The sequence below is a fragment of the Monopterus albus genome, unplaced genomic scaffold (assembly GCF_001952655.1).
Source record: "Monopterus albus unplaced genomic scaffold, M_albus_1.0 scaffold26.1, whole genome shotgun sequence".
Taxonomy (NCBI): Eukaryota; Metazoa; Chordata; class Actinopteri; order Synbranchiformes; family Synbranchidae; genus Monopterus; species Monopterus albus.
Window position 1 is genome coordinate 3,159,585 of NW_018127906.1, and position 27,270 is coordinate 3,186,854.

Here is a 27,270-nt window from a genome sequence, read left to right on the forward strand (position 1 = left end):
ATCTGCATAGAGATTTAAATTCAGAGCGTGAGCAGGAAGCTTCAGCCTGCAAGAGCAAAACCTCAGGAGTGTCATTTAGCCAAGCCCTAGGCACACGCACGCTATATAAAGAAACAGCAAGAGGAATAGTGATGGCACTTGTAGATACATATAAACAAACAGATAAACATGCACTTATATACAGACAATAACATTTTAATTGACGAATCGTTGGAGTCACAAGCAACCGGATTAAACTTTGGTGTGTTTAAGTAACATCCTGCTCTTCCTTGTGTTGATTCAGGCCTGCTTTTGGTGATAATGATTATTATGCAGGGTTGGATACAAGTACAGTAGTGTGTGGTGGTGGGGTGCAGGCAGACTGAAGAGCAGAGCAATCTGAGAATGACTGGGTCCTTGACAGTGATTAATGAGACTCATACATGCATATTCTTACACTCCAGAATGTAGCTTTAATCTGAATTTTGCATGTTTTAGTCATTCAGCTCTTGCTTTATACAGGCGGCTGACAAATGAAAGGAAAACAATGAATAACTGAGTGGTCTCCCCCATGATCACAGTGCCCCCCCCTTCCATTTGTCACCTGTCTGTAGCACTAAGGTTGAGTTTGTCAGCTATAGCATGTTTATGCTGCATCAATTCATTTTATCGCACATTTTTCTTTGTCGTTTTGCTTCCAAATGCTGTTTCCCAGTTTCTACATATTGAATGTTTCATTTTATATTAATGAAATAAAATCACTTTTTTTCAGGATGCCATCCATCATGTGAGGCTTGCAGTGGGGCAGGACCTCTCTCCTGTACTTCCTGCCCAGCTAACGCTGTCCTGTTGCCCTCTGGTCTCTGTGCTCCCAAATGCCCCCTTGGTTACTATGACAACGGCCACAGGGTTTGTCAGGGTAAGTGAGGTCCCACCACTGCACCCAGGCTGAATAATAACATTTAACTTAAAGATTCAGAGATATTACTGCATCTCTGAGGTGACATCTGAGTGTGGCAGGGGATTCTTAATGGCTTTCAGGAGGTGGACAAAATAATGCTTTAGCCACCAAACAAGTGCTGAGACAGTACGTACCTCTGACGAGGCTGCTCAGTCCTCTACACCTTTATCAAAACTAAACACACCTCTGGTCTGTGCAGACGTTTGTGGGTCATTCAGCTGATGCATCATTTTGCAAATACTACAAAATTGTGTAATGAAGTAACCAATGGGGGAAAGCAACTAAGTACATTTATTCAAGAACAGGTATTTGTACTTTACTTTTTACTTGACTATTTTCATTTTGTGCTATTTTCAACTTCACATTTCAGAGGCAAATCGTGTGCTTTTTACTGCACTATATGTATTTTATGACTTTAGTTCCTTTTCAGAATCTGATTAACTTTTCAAAATACAGTAAAATCTTTATTGATTACCAGTGGAAAATCCACCAGCTACCCAGCAGGATGTAAAGTACTTCACAGTATAAGTATATAAGGTAGTTACCATCAGCTCCACCTTTACCAGCTGCAGCATTAAAGCGATGAACATAATTAATAATTAATCAATAATTATAATCCAATAATATACATTAATGTAAAATATGCTATTGTGCATGACTGCTTTTACTTTTGGTATTGTAAGTATGTTTTGATGCTAATACTTTTGTACGTTTACTTAATATTTTGAATGCAAGACCTTTACTTGTAACAGAGTATTTTTAATTCTTCCATCAGGACGGCATAGATGATAAACGCACATCAGCAAAGTGTTCACTATTTAGATCCTTCCTGTGACCAACAAAGACACATTCAGTATTTGGTGATATACACGTTGTCGTTTTGTTTTTGGCAGCATGCGACAGCCAGTGTCTGACGTGTGAAATAGCAGGAGTCTGTACGTCCTGCCACGACCTGGCCAAGGTGCTACTGTTTGGAGAGTGCCAGTATGACATCTGCGCACATCAGTACTACCTCAACACCACAACCCGCGCCTGCAAAGGTACACCTCCGTCCAGATAAGCCAGCGCACACTGCACAGGCAGGGCGAGGGGAAGCATTGGAGTAATAATGAGGATATGTAGCGTGCCCTTTATGAAATTCATAAATTACTCTCCCCCCATATTGCATGTAGTGCAATGTACTACACTGAGTTTATGGGGTCCATCGATCATGTAATAAACTGTGGGACCAGATATGCAAATCCTAAACCTCGGTGTGCATTTTAACTCAGTATTACATCTCCCAGTGCACAGAGAGGTTGATAAACGAACTTCCCAGGATCCGTGTCTGAATAACTTTTTCATTCTGCCTACAATAACTGTTCATGTATTTAATTACCGGCTAACCAGTCCGGACCACACACTGTCAGGCCGATTCTTACCATTTCACTGCAACTCACAAATAAGATGCATGAAAATATATTTTCCTTTGTGCTTATCTTAAAGGCTTTAGGTTCAGTGTGATAAGATTATTCTAGGTGTCAGGGCCCCAAAGAACCTGTCCCCTGAGGGGCAACTGCCACATCACATCTGTTACGGGATTAGCAGCTAAGCTAACTGCTAGTGGCAAGATACGCAGTTTGATTTGCTTTGAGGAAGCTAGCAGTGCCATCCAGCTCATGACACTGCTCTCTGAAAACTAAACGGGCTTGAGCACCCTGTGGGAGCAGCCTCAGGGGACCTTTCAAAGCTTCCTGAGAGAATCTTGTATACTGCTCATGTTTTATTTTTAAATAACTTGAAATAATTCAAATGTTTTCATATTTAATTAAACCATGTCAATATAAGTTCAGCTAATTTGTCTCATCTGTTATTATTAAATTGTTGTTTTTGATCTGATGAAAAAAGAACAAAACCGACACGATATTATTTATTGACTATCGATTATTTATCGACTATTGGCTTCCCCGCTCGCTAAAGATTGATGTGGCTACCGGCCATTGAAAATCCCAACCCTGTCTTCTTCTTCTTCTTTGCACAAAGGCCATGGCAGTGTCACAGAGCTGTTAGCATGCCCGTAGACCCTTCAGCTTGTCAGTATTATGAGTTGTAATATGTTTTGCATCAGAACTGCACTTTATATTCTGGACAGTATAATCATCCTCTGGTTTACAGTCTTAGAAGGCCATGGCAGTGTGTCATCGCTTTGCAACATCTGTGTCCTTCTGAACGTTTAATAAAAACCTAGAGGCTCATACAAACACAGACAGTTGTATCTGCCCTAAATGTGTTTAATTTTGTTGCCAATATTAATGGAGCATGGCACAAACACAACAGATGTGCAGGTGATAAGAGAGAAAGAAAAAACACACAGGTTTAAAATAAATCCCTGCTCAAAAACTGTTTATTAATTTCTTTTCCTCTCCCTCCCTCCCTCTCCTCTGTTCTGCTCTCACTGTTTGCTTTTTCCTTCAAAATCCCCCTCTCATATAATGCCATTGCCTTTCTCTACTCCCCCCCCACATATGCACGCACACACACACACACACACACACACACACATATGCACACATACATCCTTTCCCTGCTGCCCTCTGTACCGTTTCCAGAGTGCGACTGGAGCTGTAATGCCTGTAAAGGCCCTCTGGGGACAGACTGCCTACAGTGCATGGAGGGGTACGTGTTGCAGGATGGAGTGTGCACCCAGGGATGTTCTCCTGGCTCCTATCAGGATGGAGACAGGTGCCTCGGTCAGTCCACCACAAAGCAGATAAGCTCACCACATTGTGTGCTCCTGCCGTTGCTGCAGCTGCACATATTTATCCTTCAACTGTCCCATTTTGCTATTATATTTTTAAGTCAGTGAACATTTCAGGTTGCTTTTCAGATGCACTTTTATCATCTGTCTGTCATTAAGTTCATAGTATTTTCACGAATCAGAGTACATATGGTTCATAATTAAAATAATCCACAGAAAAACATACTGAAATGTTCCACAAAGTTCTTTCTCGGGTCTGTGTTCAGTCCTTTGAGGCTGCAGCTTCATATCACTAGATGTCAGGTTTGATCCCTGTGTGAAATGCTCTCACTGTGTTTCTGTCTCTTTGCCAGACTGTGATGACCACTGTGTGCAGTGTCAAGGTCCTGGACAGTGCCAGCAGTGCCGGCCTCCTCACATCACCCTGCATGGGCAGTGTGTGCAGGAATGTGGCAGAAACTACTTCCTGGACGCTTCCTCCCAAGTCTGCAAACGTAAGAGTTTACACACTGTTTTTATCTCTAATGTTTTTTTATGTTTATTAAGTCTGAGACAGATTCTAAAGATGGTGTCTGCGCAAGGTCAGGATCTCAGTTCAGTTTAAAAATGGGAGACAGAAAGTAAGGATGTGTTTGAAGGTTATACTGTAAAAACAATGTATCCTAGAGAAAAGTGGGAATAAAATATGAAAAATGTTGTTTAGCAAAACAACAGTAGAAAAATACCACCACAAAGAAAATGTGCATTGCAAGATTGTACAAAGTATTAATCCCTCTGACACAAGATGGCTGTGATCTTCTTTAGCTTGCTCATCTGACTGTGTGCTGTGCGATGGGGTTGGACGCTGCCGAGCTTGTTGTGACCAGACCTACCTCATGGAAGGATACTGCACGCCTGACTGTGGACATGGGTACTACGCCAACCAGAAGACTAGGACCTGCCACGGTAATAACATCATTTCTGTCTGCTTTATGATTGAGGTCCAGTCTGATGAGCTGGTTAATGACCTGTCAGCCACGCACACAAGGCAGCGCCCAGGGGAGAGCTGTTGTCCAGATCTGAAACATAACTGTGTTACATAATTTGTGACAACATAATTTGCAGGATTTAAAAGGTGTTCTGGCTCATTATCCTGCTATAGGATGAACCTCTGAAAAGGTCTGACTTCCTTTGTTAATGACCGTTTTCCAAATGATGCTTCAGACGGTGTAGTAACAGTCAACGCTGCCTTTGTACAGAGAGAATCTGTTGCTATTAAACACCTGTAGAAACTGTTTGCATCAAGACCAAGACTCATTTACTTCCACTGCTAAAGGAAACGCACATTAACCTGCTAGTGGAAAAAGACCAGTTTTATATTGAATTTCCATATATTTTTTGGTGACTTTTGTTTTGACCTCTGGCGGTTCACTTCTTAGCTTTGTACATTTGAGGGTTTTCACTAGTCTTGAGCTGCTTACATGTCAGTAAAAACTGGGAAAACTGTGGTTTTAAAATGAGTCTGGTACTTTCATTTTGTGCCTTTAATGTTCAAATGGTGGATGTCAACCTGCAGGCAGAGACGCCCCAGGCCTTCAGGAGCACGCAGGCGATGTAGGAAATGTGACTAAGCCTAATTCTAATAGAGAAATATATTATCATGCGCTCTTTGTGATTAATGCTATTTTCTTGTGAAATAATGAACATTTCCAGCCTCCAGGCTTTGATCAAGTAAAATTACCTGAAAAAAAAATCACTTTTTTTTTGCTTGCTTTGAAAAAAAGTTGAGTAACTAGTGCTTTAAATTATTCTCATTTGCGAGTTTAATTATATGGCTAAAAGTTTGGGATTTCCCAGTGTTGGCATCGTTAGTGCAGATATAATGAGATTACAACAGGGCCTGTAAAAAGGGTTGATCTTTAAAAAGTTCATTCTCAAAGTCAGTCCCAATTAAAGCCAGCTCCTAAAATGCCACGCCGTGACGAGATGTCTCGCCTGGGCTGCACCGTTTCTCCCAGGCTGTGTCCTCTCCGCCCACTTACACTCAGATCCTGCTGTAAATTTAATTAGATGTAAGTATTTAATTAAATGTATTAAATAGAGGCAGTGTGTTGTTTTTGAGTTTTTTTTTTTTTTTACATTAATTTCAATAAATTCTTGGTAAGCCCGGGCGGCATAGGGGAACAGTGGTTAGTGCTGTCACCTCACAGCAAGAATTCTCCGGGTTTGAGCCCCGGCCGACCCGGGACCTTTCTGTGTGGAGTCTGCATGTTCTCCCTGTGCCTGCATGGGCTCTCTCCAGGTGCTCTGGCTTCCTCCTACAGTCCAAAGACATGCAGCTTAGGTTGACTGGTGACTCTAAACTGCCCGTAGGAGTGTGTGTGGGTGTGTGTGGTTGTTTGTCCACATGTCAGCCCTGTGATAGACTGGTGACCTGTCCAGGGTGGACCCCACCTCTCACCCAGTGTCAGGTGGTATTGGCTCCAGCCCCCCCCTCCCCCCCACAACCCTATTCAGGATTAAACGGTATAGATAATGTGTGGATGGACTTGGTAACCCCATGTTCGTGTTCAGACTTGTGTTCACATTAAAGTTATTTTATGTGAGACCCGAGGTTTTAAAGCTCAGATTAGCTTGATAAAAGAAGTTTTCCTGTCCTCCCTCCTCCTCACAGTGAACAGCCAGCCTCCTTCCCTCCAGGTCAACGGTTCTCTGCTGGTTCCCCTTGGTGGTTTTGCCGCACTGCCCCCTACCCTGCTTCACGTTCAGGACTCTGACAGTCCATCTCAGTGGCTGATCTTCCAGCTCATGCAGGGCCCGAGCAATGGACGGCTGCTTTTGTTCAGCGAGAAGGAAGAAGAAGAGAGGGGAGCACAAGGGAAGGCAGGCCGAGGACTGTCCAAGAACGACACCTTCACCTGGGCGGAGCTGAGAGCCGGCCGCGTCCGGTTCAGACACCAAAAGGACAAAGCCAGGTCAGTTGATCTGATGGGGTTTGGTAAGAGGTAGAAACCCACCCAGAACCTCCCAGAACCCATTAATAATTAACTCATGGTGGTGGATTGTCCATGATGATGCTTGGTGTAAAAGAACTGCACAGAAACCTCAGTAGTAAACCTCAGCAGCTGCCATGTTGCACTGGAAGACACACCAAACAGACAAAAAGCATTGAAAAAGCATGAAAGGGTACTGTAACCATCCCTTCAGAATCAGCTTTGTTGGCCAGGTGTGTTGGACACACGAGGAGTTTGACTCTGGTGCAGTGGCTCTCAGTGTGCATGTACAACGCTCTTCTGTAAAGCAACGAGTAGACAAGATAAGACTGAGAGAACAAACAAGAAAAAGGAATGTGCATTAGGAAAATAAAAAAAATATATCAACATACAAACATATTTAAATGGCATATAAACAAAATCCCTGAAGGGGGGGGGAGGGCGCAAGGCAAAAAGGGAACAGTATTTGGTAATTTAGTTCACACAGTTCTATAGTTTATCAGTAAAGTGTATGTAAGTACATGTATAGTGTCTTGTTAACCTCTAACACCTGTCCCAGCTATAACGCACCAGGATTTCACAGGTGGTGTTTAATCAACTCTTCATCCTCTCTGTTCACGAGTATCCTCACTTTTTATTTTTTGCTGCTCTCGTTATGGTCTCACACCTGTTGAATTTATGCTGCTTCCTGATGAGAAATTTCATTTCCATTAACCTACACATGGACTGGAGATGCATTACATTTACACATTTTAGTCAAAGTGGAAAAATTGGCGTGTTCTGTTTGTACTCAGAGTATTTGACCCTGGGCTGATTACCCAGAGTGCACCCTGGTGCCGACTAATAGGTATAAATGTGTAGAACCAGACTAAATGCAGCCTTTTTAAAGTTCATCCAGCAGCCAGTTTTCCTCACTACAGCTGTTCTGCTGTTGCATTTTGGGTTAGAGCCCAGTGTTCATTCAGCCAATCAGAATCGACATATTAAACGCATTAGGCCATCCTGAGTCAGCTGGTCTGGCCCAAAATGGCGGCAGGCCAGCGAATTAGAAAAATATGGTCCACTGCCCAGTTTTGACCCATTAGACTAATGGAGACACTAAAATGTAAAACCCCAAGTAAGATTTAATTTGCATATTACAGCCATATTTTTCTAATTATGTGGAGTGGTGGATAATGGCTACAGGAACAGAGCCATAAACAAATGCTCTTAGGTTTGATTCTCTTAAAGGCTGGTGTGTCCGACTGCTAAGTGTTTCTACACATACACACACATCAGAAACTTTTCCACTTTTGTGTCAAAGCTGCATTAAAATAAATCCATTTTCCATCTATAATAAATACAATAAATATACCAGTCACATTTATAACCTTTGCATAAAGTGAAATTTAAAAGTACTATGGCAGCTTTCCCCAGAAATATATCCCTTATCCATTCAGTTCTAACAAAAACCAACTCTGTAAATTTGTGACCGTTCTTTCTTTTGTTACCAGGATTTGTTACTGAAAAGGAGTTTTATCATTGTTAAAAAGCGCTGTAAGAATGTTATGTGAAGGATGAATTTTAAAGAACAAGTTTTACAAAGAGGTGCTGCCTTGCTCGAGGGCACAGGCACTGAACAGACTGCAGCTGTACAAGCGACTGAACCCAGTTTACATGGGGTCATTTCATGTATCGTGGATGGAGTGGGCTCGTTATCTGATCTTAAAAGAAGCTAAGTGTAAATGCCCCTAAGAAGCAATGAAGACGATTGAAGTCTGATAGTTTGAGCTCCCTCCTGTTGTGGTTTGAGACTCCTTCTAGCCAGATGTTGAAAAGCTGTAAATGCATCCATCTCTCCAAGACTCTGGACAGGAGGAGAGCCAACCCTGGTTTGCATGTAGCCCGGAAGACAAGGACAGATTGCAATCAGAATTGTGATCTGGCCAACAGATGCAGACAGGTGACACATGAAAGGACAACCAACATACGTGCTGGGCCTCCACGTGCACCAGAACAGCTTCACCTGGGCACTGACTCTCCAAGTCTCTGAACTCTCCTGGCGGGATGAACACCGTTCTTTCACCAGATGTTCCCTCATGTGGTGTTTTGATGATAATGGTGGTGGAGACGCTGTCTAACACGTCACTCCAACATCTCCCATAGCTGTTCAACTGGGCTGAGACCTGGTGACTGTGAAGGCCACAGCATCTGGTTCAAATCATTTTCATAATCAAATCCTTCACTAAGCCTGAAATGCAATTGTGTGAAATGTTGATATGAAGGATTTCAGACAAAAATACTGCTGATATTTAAAAGCACTATTGTCAACAGTCCCGTTTGTTTGCAAAATTTATTTCAGTCCATGAAAATAAAGAGATATTTTGATTTGACAAATGCTTCTGTTGTGCCTCTATAAAACATTTCTGCAACCAGCAGCCATTCTCCTTTCAGTCATCACTAAACCAACAAGCTGCGCAGTCATTTGGTCTTCAGCCGCAGTTGGCTGTGCCCCTGTTTCGACCCCAGGGACTTGTGGGTAATAAGCCTTGTCTTTGATGGTGCTGAGGTGGCAGAGAGGAGGCTGAGAACCGATAGTGGTGGTGATGTGTGTGAGCAGGTGTGTGTGGCTTCTATCCGCCACTCACCTAGCCAGCACTGAGGTAATTAGTTCTAATGACTACACTCTGTGTTAGGCTCACAGGACTCATTTTCCCAGAAACCTCCAGGGCTACCTAAAGGCTGTGTTCCAGCTCATGTTCACTGGAAGCGGGCCTGGGGAAGCTGCAGAGAGCAGACTGTAACCTCTAAGTTTTTTTAAAATGTCCTCCTTCTCTTCCTTTCTGTAGGACTGGTGAGTTCACCCTGCGCTGCGCCGATCCCCAGCTGTTTTCTCCGCCGGTAGCAGTTCAGGTTCAAGCTGTGTCAATGCAGGTACAGCATGAAAACACAAACACTTCATTTAGTGCTTCTTCATTTATTCAGTAACCTCAATAACACTGGCATATTTTTTTCACTAAATGCACAAAAGCAATGAACATGTCGTAACCCAGCGGTTTGGGAGGAAACTGTGGGATTTGACCGTCGCACACACGACCGGGTTGTTATTGTGCACACGTGGCTCACATTTCAGTTCAATCTGAGCATGTGTGGCAGTTTAGGAGCTGAGCGGTGTTCACACTGGTGCCGGGTGCACATCACTGACACACACTGATGGGAAGCAGCGACACACAAAGATCAGAACTGACTGAAACATCAGAACTGAACACTAAGGCCTGGGATGTGGACACAGTCCAAGGTACTGTAGTTTACAACTAGCATATGTAGCACATCAGCAAAATAAAGTACAGAGACACATGCAAAACCAATCAAAAACACAGAAAAGTGAGATTTGTTTGAAGGCGACACATGTCCATCATGTTTCTGAAAACCAACATTAATTCACTGCGCTGTCTTTTAGTCTGTGAAGTTCTTCACTCCAGCAAAACACAAACACACACACACGACAAAGAAAACCACAGTCACAGTCACGTGATTCCTGCTTTCACTCAGCATCACAAGCTGAGATGTAGCTTTCAGTGTTCTTGTTGTTACTCAGCATCACAAGCTCAGATGTAGCTTTCAGTGTTCTTGTTGTTTACACTAGCGTCCTCAATGATTAGAAGCCCTATCGGATCTCCAGCCAGCGGGCACCTCAGGTCATCATAGCCTGAGGAATGAGAGATGTGGGTTGCAAAGAGCCTTCTGACAGGAGCCATTGTCTCTTTAGAAAAAGATTCAGGCACCTGCTGATGGCATTTCTCTAGAGCGGGAACCTTTAGGTTTTTGTGGCTTCTTACTTTGCTCTGGTGATTTGTTTGGCACTCAGCTCTTTGTTGTGGACTTTCTGCAGTGCCCTTAGCTGCCAATCAATACAAAGGCATCTTCACTAAGGTGTCTGTAACAAAAACAGGACTGTGAGGTACAGAAAACAAAACTGTGATAATACAGCAGTGTAATATATGCACTATCTTGGGCCCAGGTTAACAACATTCTGTGCTATGCCAGCTTGACACAAACACCATGCCACCGTACAAACCAGGAGGCAGACAGGTGGATGAAATCAACTCTGGTGCTATTTCCACTCTGCCTATCAAGCCTCTAAATACCATCCAGCACAGACTCAGCAGGGAAAACAAAACAAAGAGAAAACAAAAAAAAAAACCGAGGGAGCAGAACAAAAAAGCTTTTTCCATCTTCTCTAAGTGCTGCAGAGCCCCAAGGGCCCCGCAGCTGATGACAGCTCTCTCTCAGACATGAACCTCACCACCCCCTCACCCGGGAGGTAAAGAGAGAAGGTTAGCCCTCCTACCTGAGTGTGCGTCTGTTTATGTTTGTTTTCATCTGCCCTGGGGGGAGATTCTGCCCGCTCCTTTAGTGCTCTAGTGTGTCTTGGCACGATTTCAATGCAGCACAAGCACACACACACTCCCAGTCTTTACTAATGCATCCAAAACTTTTGTTTTCCTCCTACCAGTCGCAGCAGTGATGACACAGGATTTATGTGGGTGCCCGAGGATCCGGTCTGCTGTATCTCGGAGCGACTTCCTCTGACATCTACATATCTTTCACTAAACATTCCCCGACAGAACATAAAGTGCAGGAGACTGTGGCTAACCACATGCTCTTTCTGGGGTTTTAAGCTTTGTAGTCACTCTGCAGTTTCACCCAGAGGTCACTTTGGTTGGAAGATGCACAGCGGGAGTGTGTGTGTATGATTTCCCACAAGTCATTGTTTTGTCTGGCGCCAGCTTGTTTCATGCGTCCTCCTTTGCTCAAGCTGCTGCTGTAAAGTCAGAGAGCTGGAGCTTAGCCAGCAGCTGACGAGAGCAACAAATTGGACCCTGCGTCAGGATGAGCAGCTCGGAGCTTCCCTCCTGACAACTGGCTTGATTTAGGGCCAGAGAGCATCACAGATGGGACAGGCCATGTTCCTCTACCCGTGTCACTGCTAAGCAGCACTGTTACAAATGTTTTTGTGGGGAGTCTTACTAAAATAGGTTGCATCAGTGCTGTTTTTTGACCTCCTGTTTTTGTTTTTTTTTTCTTTGTTAGTTTCTGTCAGATTTTCAAACAAAGACACACACAAGATGCAAAATCCAAAATTCACTCTACTATTAAAAGTGTAGTAGTGTAGGTTTCCATGTCTTAACAACAAAAAAGTGTCACTTTTTATGTAGGCAGCAGCAAACAAAGAGACAACCTGAATGCAGATGCCAAAAGGCAGATAGGACGGCAGGCGCAGTCAAAAGGTTTATGAAAGCATAGCCGTACAAACACAGGGAGGCAGCTCTGAACAAAGTCATACTCTTTCTCACAGCAGGAGGCCTCCTGCCCCAACTGCTGTATGACATTTTAGTGAGATGAAGCTTTGCTCCAGCCACGCCCAGGCGTCAGGTACAGCAGAGTGCAGCTTAATAAGCCACCCTGTTTCACCTCTCCCTTACCTTCATCTTCATCATCCCTCTCAGTGGCAGCACACCACACCCCCATGACCCAACCTTCTGGGACAAAATTCATCAACCGGCAATTTGGGGAGTCTTTGGGTGTAATTACCTTCGTGCACTCAGACAGCCTTTAAAAGTCTTAAAACTTTTTTAGCCCTAACACTTTGCTTTTTGCCTTAAAAATAAGGGTTTGCAAAGATCCATCTGTGTGAGTCTTATGTGTCTTTGCCTCTTATCTGTCAGGTTACAGTCAAAGCATGTTCTTACTTTCTGGAACATTTACAGCCCCCGAGGGTTGTCACTCTCACTCACCTACCTGTGGAGGGACGTGGCGCCCTGGCAACCGTCACCAAGTCGGTCCTGCAGGTCGACGACCCCGACAACCCAGCTGATGTCCTGGTCATGGTCCTTGAACCGCCCCGCCATGGCCTTTTGACCCGTCTCCATGGTGACCGGGCACTCAACCGATTCAAGCTGGAGGAGCTGTCACGGGAACAGATCCAGTATGTCCACGACGGCTCAGAGGGGACAGAGGACGCGACAGTGCTGCAGGTCAACGATGGTCACAGCTACAGAAATATTCTCCTCCAAATCCACATCAACCAGAAGGTAGGATGGATGGAGGGGGGTGAACGGGTGATTAAGGGCTGATGATTTATATTTATATAGCTCCTTAATGAGGTAAAAAACCCAGATTAGCAGCTGTAGAAATCAGCATTCATTTATCCAGCTAGCTTCTAGGTGAGACAGACTCCTCTCCCCTCTGTGCAGTATGAACAGCAGCTACACAACAAGTGCAACGAAAACTAGATGCTACAAAGGGCAAAAAGGTTTTTTTTATTAAATCTAGTTGATAAAATAAATAATAAAACAGCAGCATATACCTTTGAGCTTTAAAAATTTGTTTTTTAAAGTCTCTGTTGCTGCTCCTCATTGGACCAGTTCAAACATCAGTGCGTCAGTCCTCCGTTAGTGCAGGTTCTCTCATCGGTGTTAGCAAATCAGGGCGTTGCACCTCTAAGCTCCAGTGTCTTCTCACCACCTATGATTTCTAGACTGTAACTGTGACAAAAAAGAGCCGTTAATGTTTTGCTAAACATAATTGTGGGGAAAACACCAAAGCGCAGAAGTTTAACAAAATGCGTAAAAAGCGAGACTGTGCTTCTCATTTGTCCTAAGTGTCTCCTCGTTTCCCTCACTTGTCTCTTAGGATGTAATGAGGAAACATTTTAGTGAAATGAGATGTCCTTATCTCCAAAATGTCTTGAGGCATTGTCAGTTTCTCCTGATGACATCACAGCTGGATCAGCTGCAGGTTGAAATGGAAAAATGAACACAGCTTAAAAGAAATGAATGATGGAAGTTATTTGTTTGTTGTGTAGTTTTTCCGTTATTAATGAGACTCACACTTGACAGGGATCCAATCATTGTACAACACACAAATTCAGTCCAACCCTGGTGGCTGCCTGATTCTCTGTCCACACGAGGGGCGAAGAGCATAAGGTATGCATATGACATAAGGTGGTGAGAAGCACCCAATTAGTGCATCTACTGACAAATCCACACAGCGATCACTTCGACTGTGACAATAACATAATCAAATGCAGCACTGCAGCTTCTGCTACGTGTTATATTTCTACAGTACTTTGTGTTGTGTACATGCAGTTGCATAAGGGTATAAAAACATTTTCAGTCCAAAAATAAAGGAACAGGTGATCTGTTTCTAGTTAAGGTAATAATCCTGTGCAGACCCAGAGGCAGTGCAGCCTGCTCATCCATCCAGCTGGGTAGACTTACACCCGGTGTGCATTGGAGTCTTATATTCTTATTTCAGGTGATATGTTCCTGTTGATTTTAAAATTAGTTTTAACAATGTCTTCGTTACATTTAACTGTAAGTTTTAAATCAGCATAATCAGAATTTCATTTGCATTTCCACCCGTTCACTTTCTCTCAGTGGACATTCATTCGGAGCTGCCTGCCACAGGGTAATCACTTTGTTTGGCCAAGTATGTTACACACAGGGTGTTTGTTTCCGGTACAGAACCAAGGCAGGCATCTGCGGCGCCAACTCAACCGATAGCTCTGGTGTGATGTGTCCAGTTAAAAGAGGAAAAACATTTAGATTTCACAATTCCACAAGACTTCACTGTGAAATGACACCAGTATTCTGAGGTTAATAGTCAAAACGTGGCTACAGAGTCGAGGAGCATACAGTCTGGTGTCACTGAGGAGGGAGTACACCATCTCTTTCCTTCTGCAGCTCTTTGCTGTTCTTGCTGATACACTGCATCACAGAACAGCTGTGGTGGTAAACAAGAACACGCTGGGTGAAGTTTATGATGCCTCGCAGGATTTCTGGAGATTCAGGTTGTGGCATGTAGAGCGGCCGATGCCCCCAGTTGTCTAATGTAGCTCCAACACAGTAGGCATCCACCTGAGGGCACTAGGGTAAGCTGCAAGCATGAAGGCTGAGCGGCGTGCTCGCTGTGGGGAGTGGCGTGGATCAAAGCAATGTGAAAAAATAAAGAAATCTAAGTCAATAAAACCTGAAATCTACTTTAAAGACTTGTTGAACCTTGACTGCTCCCACAAAGCTCAAAAATAAAACCCTGAGTGATTATTATTGACTCTGACTGAATTTTAACAAACTCAAGCCAAAGAATCCTCAGTTTAGAGAGTGGCGCACTCTCAGCGGTGCGCTTTGTATGGCCAGGCCCACCATCCACACAGCAGCCGTGGCTGTCGATGCCAGGCTGTGTCGGGGACAATAAGCTTCCTGAAAGTTGAATTACTGAACTCTAAAGCAGGAGACTAATCGGGCCTGTAATGACCCTCTGATGGATGGACCACTCTCAGTTGAGCCTGAGCTAAGCTGGAGCTCAGCTGAATAGAAAGTAGGACCCCTGGCTTTCAATTACTGACTTGGGGAGAACACTGAGCCTCTGAAACACCCTCAGGCTTTTCTATCCCCAGCAGGAACAGAAGAGAATTAGGCTTTTTTTCTGATCAGTCCAGCTCAGTTTTCAAGCAGAAGAGAAGGGCTTGGTGTTTTGAGCTCAGCTCTTCTCCTGCTGAGCACTTGTCTTCATCCTTGCTGAAGTACGATTATTTACTTTGAGTTTATTTTTAAAATTCAGCTTCATATCCCAGGTCTGTGATTACATTTGAGATGGCTCTGATTTGCTGCGCCGGCACCCCCCCGTCACACAACCCCCATGTTTACTTTAACCACACGTTTCACTAAGATTAAATTAGAATGTGTTCAGTCTCCCTTCTGTGACTTTCACTCGATGTTTGACAAGTCCGTCAACTCATCGAACTTACCCCTCCCTCAGTGAAATGATGCAAATATCAGAGACATCAGTGTCATTGTCATAAAAGCGTGACCGTGTTGGCCGGCTGCTAGCTGATGTTTTAAGGATGACACCCACTCTGCAAAGTCGTTTATTTCAGTTTCTCTGGACTGCAGCCAAAAGCTGCCCAGCCAGCATCAACTCTATTTATAGTCTCTCTCAGGCCTGCTGGCTCAAAGCCTTTTAAAGGTCTCTGATTATACACTTCTTGTGCATTTGTTCTCAAACCTGCTGCAGCCGAGGAGAATAATTTTGTTGCTTAGGTTATTTTTTATGCCTCTGTGCCAGCAGTAGCCATGGAAAGGGGGATTATGTTTTCTGGTTGTCTGTCCATGCGTCCGTCTGTCCCATTCTTGTGAGTCCGATATGTCAGAAACGCCTTTAGGAAATTTATTCAAATGTGGCACAAGCGTCCACTTGGGCTCAAGGAGGAACTGTTTAGATTTTGGTGGTCAAAGGTCACTGTGACCTCACGCATGTCCCATTTTCTTGAATTGGACTGGTTGGCAGAGGCAAAGCAGTAATTCTGGTCTTAGATATATCTCCACTAACATGAAGGTATAAAAAAATATTTTTTGCAAAAGACTAACGGTCTTCACGTAAAACCATCAGCAACCAATCACCTCCTGCCCATTTTGAACCCTACACCATGTTGTAGGTAAATTAGGAAAAGATTACAAGATAATAATCTGTCAGGCCCGCGGCCTGCCTCTCTTCTCCTTTATCTCTCTCGTTCCTGCGGGATCAGCGCCTCGGCTGTGTTGCATTCAGTAATCAGTGACCTGTTGGTTAGCGCACAGCTGAGGCGCATTCCTGTGATTACCTGGTTTTTCCTTATCTAAACCTCTGGCAGACGCTCCGTCGCCGCCGGAGCATTGATAAATGAAGGTAAATGACGGTAAATGCTTGTATTCAGTCCTTACGGGATTTGACTTCAACGCTGACAGTTCCTGTGCTGTTGATGTCTTGTTTTTTTTTTTTGCGTTCGCTACTCTGCTTCCCTAACGGCATTAGCTATCCATCTGGTTAATGCCTTTGCACCTGTCCGTCCTGGTCCTCCGAGTCTCCTGGTTCCTGCCATTATTCAGTCTACTCATCTGTCCATCCTGGTCCTCTGGCTCTCCTGGTTCCTGCCATTTCTCCTGGTTCCTGCCATTATTCAGTCTACTCACCTGTCTGTCCTGGTCTCCTCAGCCATCACTGCCCTACTCTGTTTTTGCACTATACGTTGACTCAGTGACTTTGTGTTCTCCATTAAACCTCCTTTTTTCCACTAGTACCTGGGTCTGCATCTTGAGTCCTACCTCAGTTCTCCCTCACCCCCTGGTAAGGGAGATGTAACCATAACATAATCAAGTACAAATCAAAAACAGTAAATGGTTTTTCTTCAAGACTTTGGGGTGAAAGGTCTCAGTAAAGTCAGGTATAAGGTCAAGTCAGTCCACATTTTTGTGTCTAATCTGAGGGTATGTCTGAGTTCATGCCTGAAGACTTCATCTCCGCCAGCAACTTACACAGTCACAGTTGCCTGTAGGATTCAGAACTTAAAACCTCACATTAACTAAGACACTGTTTTCACTATTTGAAGAAAGTGAAACAGTCCCAAGATGGCTGATGCTGTTAAAGGTATATATGCTGAGGAATATGGCATTGCACTGGCACCATTCGCTGCATTGCTTCAGCACTAAATAAGATGCTTTTAATGAATAACTCACAGACGATCAGAGATGACGAAAAGCCAAAGAATTCAGTGACTTAGGCAGATTCTGTCTCTTGGCTGCTGTTTCTAATGTCCTGTTTGCAAACCTTTTTCTCTGATGTTTAATTCTGCCTCTTCTTTTGTCTCCACAATCTGTTTTCCTCCTTTTTGTCGATCTGAAATTACACCGAGCAGATTCAGTTTGTTCTGTCCCAGAGGTCAAAAAGCAAAGAAATCTGCAGGGGCATTTCATTTGCTTTGCACCTGTCTGTCTAATGTGGCAGCACAATCTCACTCGGGGAAAAAAGTCATTAGAGTGGAATAGAAAATTACCAAACGGTGCAGCCGCATCACAGAGAGTCAGCATTAGAGGTCTGGGAAAATTAGGAGTATTGGTAAATCCAAAAAGATCCATCTGGCCTCTTTTTTTCTTGTAGTGTGCGCTGTTTCTGGGCCTCGGTGTCCTTGAGAGACTTTGGTTTTCATCTGAACAGCTTGATAATCTCCCAGACGAGGTGGTTCTCTGAGTTAAAAGCCTGCCATGCTGACTTATGTGTTTTCTCCTCCTCAGCAATCGCCTTCTCATCTGTGATTCTCTGCCTGCTGCTGCTCCACTGAGCTGGCGTGATTTGGATCATCCGAGCAGCAGGCAGAAGAACCACAGATGGTGTGCAGGTCGTTATCAGCAAACACAGACACCGACACCTGTGCACACACTCATACTCACTCACCTGTGCTACTGTTTGCCACCTACTGCCTCAGTGTTTATGCCACCGCTCCTGCAGTACATGGTCGGCTGTGTGCGCTTCTGTTTGTGTGTTCAGCTTGTGAAGACCAGACCTCAGACTGACCCCATGTTACTGTTCTATTGAGAATTAGGTTCCAACATCTAACAAGACAAAACTTTTCACGTTCTAGCTAATTACTTTACTCATGGCTAACTTTACTAATGGGTTTGTACTGTAGATGAGTTAGACGCCAATAACAGGTCACCAGTTTTTGAAAGGTCACTTTGGCTGGTGTTTGTCCTTCTGTTTCATAATAATGAAATTATAAATTAGATAAGATAAAATAACACTTTACTTATCCACCAAGAGGGAAATTGGAGCATTAGAGCAGCAGCGTAAACAAAGGCAACCAACAGAAAAAAGACAGAACCAAAGTGGGAGCCCAGAGCCACGAAACCAGTGCCGAAAAGACCAGTTTACATCAATAAATAAAGTGACTTGTGTAATATTATTGACATGTGGAAAGGTGTAATGGCTAAAAGACAGATGCATAAGTGAATGACAGAAAACTGAGTGACTACCATCCAGGTGGTGTCACCAAACATTAGTCTGTGTCACTCCTCGGTTTCAGCCATCAGTACTAGGAGTTATACACCACTGTGCAAAAGTGTTTTAGTAATGTTGTGATGACTGTATATATTTATTTATTTATCAGAGTACGACTAGAAAATAAAGGAAATATGTATTCGGTATTAAAAACAAACTGGATGATGAAGATGTGGTATTTAAGCCATTCTAAAGAATCATGAAAAACCTGGAGAGGTCGAGGACAAAACCAGGAGTGGACTGATAAAACTGTCGGAATCTGATCAGACGTTTGTCTGAGAGACCAGGGGAAACCCAGCAAGGACCTGGCTCAGCATCTGGATGCCAAGTTGGCCTCTCCACAGTTCAAAGAAGCCAGATCAGGAACGACGCCTTTGTGGAAGGAGCAGAGGAAACACCTGAGGAACAAACACCTGCTTTATCCTTCAGTGCCCACAAGAATGTCACTGGTTTGTGTAATGCTCATCATATTACTTAGTATGCTGTGTGTGAAAGTATACATTTATATGTAAATAACTCCTGATTTTGCTATTGCACCAGTGGTATCCACTTTGTGAATCCTTTGTGCCTGATCTAAACACCTAGCATTTACTTTAACCAGGGAAAAGGCCTCTGGCAAACAGGGGTGATGTATTTTATTTGTGTAGTTTGACTGAATCCAACCAGTTGACCATCTCAACAGTCTTAACAATGTCCTGGACAAATCCACAGCCTAATGGAGGTTAGAAAAGGAAAGACACAGTGGAATGTTTTTAGGTTTCAGATCAGTTAAAGTTAAGCCGTGAGTAATGTGCTGCATCCAAACAGAAACCAACCACAGATGTCGGCCTGTATCCAGAGGTTCTCAATGTTTCTCCTGACTGATTTTGTCTTGTAAATGTTTTAAGAGAAAAAAACCCTACATCTTCTATATTGCCTTGTTAAATAGCTGTCAGATGTTATTAAAATTCACACTTGTGTGTTTGTTTTTTCAGGTTGCTGATGCTCCTCATGTACTGTCTGTACCAATGACCTGGGTAAAGGAAGGGGGCATGGTGTGCCTAGATAAAAAGTACCTGCAGGTGAACTACAAGGGCATCAGCACCGATGACATTGTCTACACCATCCTCGGCTTAGATGGACAACCTAAATACGGTACAAACTTTTTAACACAGTCACAGATTAAACCAGTTCAAAAGAATCTTTGTACGGTTTCTTTTCAGTGTAGAGGGTCTAGTCAGACCCAGAGCGAACAGAGTAAATCCAGTAGAATGCTCAGTAAACTGGTAGTGTAGCTGGACAATCACACCACTTCAGCATCTTATGTGAGTGGGATACGTTCTGAGGATTTCCATTCATTTATAATATTTGTGTGATGTGCAAAAAGTGGGAGAAACTCTTCATTGCCTCCATCGTTTCTGTCCAGGTGAGGTGGTCCTGGTGTCCATGCCGGCTGATGGCCCGCCAGGTGGCTGGCACCCATCGCTATCCGACGAACAAGGCTTCACCGCCACTGCTTCTTTTACTCAGCAGGACGTCAACGACGGCACAGTCTGGTACCGCCACTTCGGCGGAGGCAGCCACAGTGACTCGTTCCAGTTCAAGGTCAGTGCTGGTTGTTACAGCCTCTGTTTGTCTCAGCAGCGTCTCATTCATTTTCAATCATTTGAAATATCACCTGTATTTATGGAATTTTTAACCCTAAAGTAAAATGTTTGTATTCCAAGTGAAATATGCAGCAGAGAATTATAAGGAATGTCAGGATAAACACATGACAAGGTTGCTGTGTTTTACTTGCTACTGAGTGTTTACCACTTATACACAATTTCTAAAACCTGATAAAAGAAGGTAAATAGCAGGTGAGAGGCGAAAACCTCAGGGAGCAGGTAAGGATGTCTCACTCTGAATAAGAAAAAGGAGGAGACAGTGACAGAGACACAGATTGGTGACTTTTTTGTTTTTCTCTTGTGTCCTCGTTCTCTCCCCGGAGCATCTGATGTTCCCTTGTGCTCACCTTCATCCTCCTCCTCTTTTCCAGTCTTCAGCCTTTCCAGCATCTCTCCCTCGGCCCTCCTCTTCCTCTCATGGATCTCTGGCTCTCTCCCCTTCTGTATCTCTCTTTCATCTCTGTTTGTTTATTCTGTTTTCCCTTTAACCATGAAGGTGTAGGGGTAAGCCTCTATTAAACCGCAAGGTTTATAGGACTTTGTTTTTGCTCTGTGTTTGAATGAGAAAAGTTTCAGTCTGCTCATCACTAATCAGCTGTTTCACTTAACATCGACTTTACAGTTCCCTCTGTGTTAATGTAAACATTTGGCTCTTCTCTCCTTTCTCATTGACTTCCTTCCAACTGTTCTTTAAGTGTGTTCACTGTGGATTTCTTCTCCCTCATTTTAAACCTTGGCACCAAACCTCCTATATGAATCAGCCCATAGATGCTCAGTACCAATTAGCCTTAATGACACCAAATTAGTCACAAATTGGCTTCAAATCCAAGACAATCCCCTTAAAGCTATTGCAGCAGTGGCCGTGCTGCGGCTCGGGTTTTCATGCCAGTGTCTGCTTCACCTGACTCCTGGCTTTCAGCTTGTAGCTGTATCTAATCATCTCTCTCCCTCCGTCCAGCCACCCACATGCAGACTCCATCCATCAGGGCAAATGTGTTTCAATTAATTCCCAAGTGTCTCATTTTAATGGGAAGCAGAAAGGAGCGGCGAAGAAATGCAAAACCCGTGACAGACTAAACCGCTGGAAGGCTTTGTGCTGTTTGTCAGAGCTGCAGATTGAACTTGATGGCTTGTCACAGTGGTGTTATGCTCCTCCACTGGTTTTTATTGACGCGAGTGGTGCCTTGTTAGAACTGACTGACTTGAACTCCAGTGGTGTCCCACTCTGCAGCGGGACACCACTCCACACACATTTCCATATACTCCAACAAGTGATTCTGCAAATTAAAATAAGAGATATAGTGACTTGATGGTGAGGTTGTTTTCCCCTCACACTATCAAGACACGACTTTTATCCTCTTGTTTTTGAATGTGTCTATTGAAGGACAAGGGGCCTGGGCAGATCTGGCCTGGGACTGTTACTACGTGTTATTTCAGGTCTCGTTCTCTCATTTCATCTTTTCTTTTTCTTCATTTTTTGTCAGCTCTCTGATAAGGATATAAAGGTTCCGAAAAGTCCACCAAAATCCTTTGACATACAAATCTGTGCAAGCCAAACATGCAATGAATAGACAAAGCTATGAAGGTCCAGAAAAGTTGGTAGCAGAGTCATTCTTTGTCGGTCAGTCAATACACACAGTCCTTTCTATAGCAGGAGTAGCTATTTGAGTCGTTGTCCATATCAAAATGATAATTGGTAGAGCTTTGAGAAATGCACAGGTGGTACCCTGGTTCTAAACATAATCGAGGTTGGACTCTGATTTTGATTGGTGCGGTTTATGACTAGCATGTGGACTGGTGCAGAGGGAGCGGAGCAGGAAGGCAACGCTTTCATTTTAACCTTCACCTGAGGTCATGAGCCATGGGCGCTGACCAAAAGAACGAGAAAACAAACACAAGCACCCAAAATAAGTTTCCTCCATAGGGTGGCTGGCCTCAGAGCCATGGAGAGGACTTCAGACATCTGGAGGCAGCTTGGAGTCGAGCCGCTACTTTTTTACTTCTAAAGAAGCCAGTCGAGGTGGTTCAGGCAGCCGATCAGGATGCCTCCTGGGCACATCCAGCTGGTAGGAGGCCCTGGGGTAGAACCACAGACCCAGAACATGCTGGAAGGATTATTATCTTGTCCAGCCTGGGAACACCTTTGGGCCCCCCAGGAGAAGCTGGGGAATGCTACTTGACGGATGAATGGATGGATTTTTACATAAAACTCTCCATGGCAGTTGAAATGTTAGATTTAATGGATTTTAAATGATGTAACACATAAAATTCAGTATGTCACTGATGCTGAATAGAATTAACTGCACAATCAATATCCTGCTGCAAAACCTTCAAAAATCCCGCTGACTCAGCACTGACTCTCATGGCGCTGACTCCTGGCCTCACAGTCTGCTGGTGTTACAGTACTCCTCCCTGACAGAACTGGCTACAACTTCTTCTTGAACCTTTCTTCCCTAAAATGCAAAAGATGTGACAGGAACAAGCAGAAAAAAAGGCAGTGACAAAAACTGGCTTTTAGAAAAACCAGCTGAGGCTGCTGCTTTCGCTTAATGAAATCAGGGGACAAACCAGTTTAAGGCCACACATCGTGGAGAGTTTGAGTAGGAGGAATAGAGTCGCACCAACACAGTTGGAACGACTTTCAGGAGCAAGGAACAATCATATAGTTGAAATGTGAATTAGTTCAGTTTGTGTGGAAAGTAGCAGAACCAGAATTCAAGGTCAGAGGTTGTGGCCTCAGTGTCGTACTGCAGGGTGACTGTAGGAGAGAAGAAGATGAACTGAGAAGGAGGGTACATCCATGTCTCTTATATGCATCCACATTTCCCTCACTTGTGTCTTAGTCCCGCCCTGTAGGCTGTGAGGAAAAGATGAGAAGAGAGGAGAATCACGTTTTTTTTTTTTGACTAGACATCCTTTCCTCCGATCCTTCATCCGAAGCATCCAATCACCAACCAATTTCTGATAAAGGGGTGTGTTGGTTTTTACAGAGGACTTCCATGAAGGATGTGCTTGTGTACCCTCCTCCTGGCTCCTTCAGAAGTCTCCTTGATCCTTACTCAACCAGAATGACTTTGAGGAGCAAAGATCAATCATGTGGGACTTAGGACGTACCAAGACAGTGCAAAAGGTGACATGCTTCTCCCGTGTGTCCCGCGTGTGTGTGTGTGGGGGGGGGGGGGGTCTGCAGCAGCTGTTCAGCCATGGTGGCTATTATTGCTCATGAACACATGAGGTGAATCCCAATTCCTTTATTTTATCGTTGCTTGGTCCTCAATCTTCCCGAAAGCCATTCCAGTCCACCATGACGGACATCCCTGAGGTCGTGTTTCTGCTCTGAGGAGTGAGGAGGCTGACTGGAGGAGCTATATCCGAGGATAAACGAGTGCATCCTTCATGGAATTCTGTTATGGATTGACAAACCCCTTTATCGGAAATGAGTTTGTGATTGAACGCTTCACATGAAGGATCAGAGGAAAGGATGCCTCATGTCAGTTAAAATGTGTTTCTATATTTCTCCCTCTTCACAGCTTGTCCTGGCATCTTTTCCTTACATCTTACGTGGGCGGGACTGAAGCCGTCCCTGGTAGGCTAGTGGTTAAGGCGCAACGCTCACGCCGCTGTGCCCCGGGTACGAATCAGGGTTGCGTCAGGAAGGGCATCCAGTGTAAAACATGTGCCAAATGTCAACATGCGAGTCGTCAGTGTGACGATTGGCGACCCCTACACGGGAAAAGCCGAAAGTGACTTTTACGTGGGCGGGACTAAGATGGGAAAGGAAAAGACCCAAGTGAGGGAAATGTGGCTACAGTGAGGGAAATTGGGATTCAACTGTGGCTCTGAAAAGAAGCATGCCTTCACTTGATGTTTATTCAAATATTTATAAGTATCTACAGACCAGATATACCTATAACATCAGCCTTTGTTAGATACAGATTCCACTATATTGGCATTAAGCTGGCCCCACAGTTTTACTAGAGTTGACACTCTTCTTCATTAAAAGTCTTGCGTAGATGGTGATTTATGGGAAGAAGCACATTCAGCCCCTGTGGCTCCTCCCTGCAGCGCAGCCTGACTTCTGGTTCTCCTTACATTGTCACAGTCATTGGACTGTACCTTGTCTTTCTTAAGCTGCTGTATCTTACTTCTGGTGATTCTCAGGAGTTTGTCATTATTTCTGTCTCTCAGAAATTATGCATAATACACAAGCAGGTTTGTTGGAAAAACAGACATTTATTGAGACAATGTCCTGAAGATTAAGACTTCAAACTACAAGATAAGAGATGTTTAGTGTGACTAGAGGATGACTAGAAAAGGAGAGAGGGTTTGAGTGTGGGCGTCTGTAATGTGTTTGTCTGCAGGTTTCCACAGAGGCCTCTCCAATGCAGCAGAGCGACGCCCAGACCTTTACCATAGGAGTCCTGCCTCAGATCCCAGGGTTCCCTCAGCTGGCCCCCGACTGTCACCTACAGGTCACGGTGAGGGACAAAAAAGGCAAACTTACACAAACCTCTTTTAACATAGACTTCTATATAGTAATGCAGCTCTCTGGTCATGAGAAGGTAGAGAAAATGATCAACATAGACCAAAATGCAGTGAAAACAATTACTTTTTAGTATTTTTTAATAATTTTCTCTTAAGTAGATTCAAAAGAAATGATCCTGGGTAACAACAACACACAAATGTTATTGTTATATACAGTCCTTCCTTTATTCATCTCCACCTCTTCCTAACCCACTATCCAACACGCTGGCCGAACATATAAGAAAAAAATGGAACAGTTATTTGAATGAATGAATAAACAATACAGTTTGTTAAATAAACTATAGTCAAAGGCTGAAAAGAACTAAGAGGTGGACAGGAGGGAAAACTGTTGCATATAATAGTGGTTATAACATCATACATGTAGACTGTAACCTCGTACAGTAGTCTAACACATACAGTATAACACAGCACAAACCATATAATTAAAAACACCAATGTAAATATTTGCATATAGCAACAATGCTCCATGTATAAATGCCCATTGAAAACCTTTGCTGTGCAGTGCAGCAGCGTTATGGTCAGGTTGTTCTATGAACACAGGTTCGATGTCTCTTCGACAGCTGGCGGCTGCGTGTACAACTCTAGGTAACTCTGAAATCTCACTGGCTTTTTAAAGTTGTCACAGACACTCAGAATTCAAGACCTTAATTTCTGTGTCTGGTTACTTGCTGCAGAGCTGCAAGGAAGACTCGGCGCATTAATCATTGATGACGGTGACTGTTAGGTGCAGCCCCGCTCTGCTGTTAACAATGCACGTGTCATTAAGATTTTATGGTGTGCAGGAACTGAAGTGTACACCTAAGTATTATGTATTTGAAAACTTTATTTTCAAAGTTTAAATCATGAATTATTCAACTCAATTTTACTTTAGTTTGCTGTATTTCAGGTTAGTCTTTCTGTGTTGGTGGCAGCCATGTAATTACTGGAGTTCATCTGCTGGTCGCGTGGTTCGCTTTCTGTTTGTGGATCCCTTACTCCCTCAGTTCTGATCACATGGGGCATTTTGGTGTTAAACCTCAATGTGTGTGTGCAGGCTCTGGAGGATCGGGTGACAGAGATAACACCTTCAGCCCTGTCCTTCGTCGACTCGGAGACTCCCAGTGAGAAGCTCATATACACCATCACCAAACCATTACCACCAGGACAAGGTCAGCCACACCGCACACACCCACACTGAGCTTTTCACTTATCATGTGGCAAATAACCTAAGGTCTCCATGATTAGCCACAGTGACTGAGCTTCTGTTTGACTCCTGACTCCAAACTGAAGCACGTTGGGAGAAGTTAATGTGCTGAGCTGCAGTTTACTGTTCCTCATTAAGTATCTGTTAAGTGCTAATGACTATGGATCTGAGTTCTAAGCCTTTTTACTCTGCCTGTTCAAGGCGGGATTGTTGCAGTAATATTCCACCACACCATTCTGTAAAAGATACCACGGAGGGGTCAGTGCTGACCCTCCTTTATTTCACCAGCCTCTGTGTAAAAGGCGAGATGTGGCTTGGACGGTTGTGGGTATAAACTTTTGATGAGCTGCTGTTTTGTAATTCTCAAGACACAGGAGCCATGACCACAGTCATTAACATGTTGTACACTGTGCACAATAGCTTTGAGCCTGAACCATTTTGTAAATGTGCAGGACGACCAAAAGCGCATCCCTGTTGATTTGAAAGAAGCAAGTTGTATTTCTGATTTGTGTGCTGCGTGCATGGTTATATGTCACATGGAACATCACACCTCTAATACCGCGTTGCTGGTGTCTGTGTAAAAAAGAACCTGCCAGCGTGTTTAGCTCAGTGTAAATAGACAAAGTTCAGATGCTGTGTAGGAGTTAAAGTAGATGTACATTACATTAGGCTTCCTGACTCAATCATGCGTTTAGTTTTCCCAGGATTACTGTGCAGGCCAAAAGCTACTGACATGATGTTCCTAAGCCTGAACCAATAACATCACCACCCTCCAAAACTGTTAACTAGAAGCTTTCAGTTTTTACTAGAATGAGTGTTGATTCCCTTTAAGCTGAATTTAATGTGGCGATGGAAAGTGGAGCCATTAATCTCAGCACTGGAACATCTGACAGACTGTTGTATCACTTTTAGTTCTCCGTCTAATGGAAGGAAAAAGCGATTTACAGCGGCTCATATTCATCAACCAATGAACTGATAAATCTGTCGACATTACTCTGAACAGAGCCAGTGAGGAGGTGGGCTGGGTTCTCACGCTAGCAGCAATAACACCAGCTCTTACTTTAACACATCGGACTCTAGATGAATATTTAAGAACCAGTCGTTGTCCTCCTATAATGATCCCGCAAATATTTTTACCTTTTGCAGTTGTTTTGTGTGCCTCAGAGCAGTTAAGCTGGTCCACCAGGTTTGTTTAAGACGGTTTTTCTTTCCAACTTATCATACGTGGTATAACATACTGTATGTTACAGCAGTGTCACTGACTTATTATGAGTTTGTGTTTGTCTTCGGTGATGTCTGTATCATCAGAGAGGCCAAAGAGTGTGAACTAAACACAGAGACAGGTTTGATAAAGGATTCCTTTGGCCAAGAAATGGGGTACCAGGGACCAGACC

The 27,270-nt window shown here is 43.8% G+C and overlaps 1 protein-coding gene across 1 annotated transcript in view; it reads left to right on the forward strand.

The window, feature by feature from the left end:
* Positions 1-27,270, forward strand: part of fras1 (Fraser extracellular matrix complex subunit 1) — a 212,874-nt gene that overhangs the window by 136,344 nt on the left and 49,260 nt on the right. The window contains exons 21-32 of the mRNA XM_020595163.1: positions 752-898; positions 1,834-1,980; positions 3,529-3,669; positions 4,031-4,171; positions 4,482-4,622; positions 6,331-6,631; positions 9,478-9,562; positions 12,400-12,723; positions 19,477-19,636; positions 19,908-20,086; positions 24,510-24,626; positions 25,727-25,841. Coding sequence (XP_020450819.1) covers positions 752-898; positions 1,834-1,980; positions 3,529-3,669; positions 4,031-4,171; positions 4,482-4,622; positions 6,331-6,631; positions 9,478-9,562; positions 12,400-12,723; positions 19,477-19,636; positions 19,908-20,086; positions 24,510-24,626; positions 25,727-25,841 — 1,998 coding nt within the window. The remainder of the gene's footprint in view (positions 1-751; positions 899-1,833; positions 1,981-3,528; positions 3,670-4,030; positions 4,172-4,481; positions 4,623-6,330; positions 6,632-9,477; positions 9,563-12,399; positions 12,724-19,476; positions 19,637-19,907; positions 20,087-24,509; positions 24,627-25,726; positions 25,842-27,270) is intronic.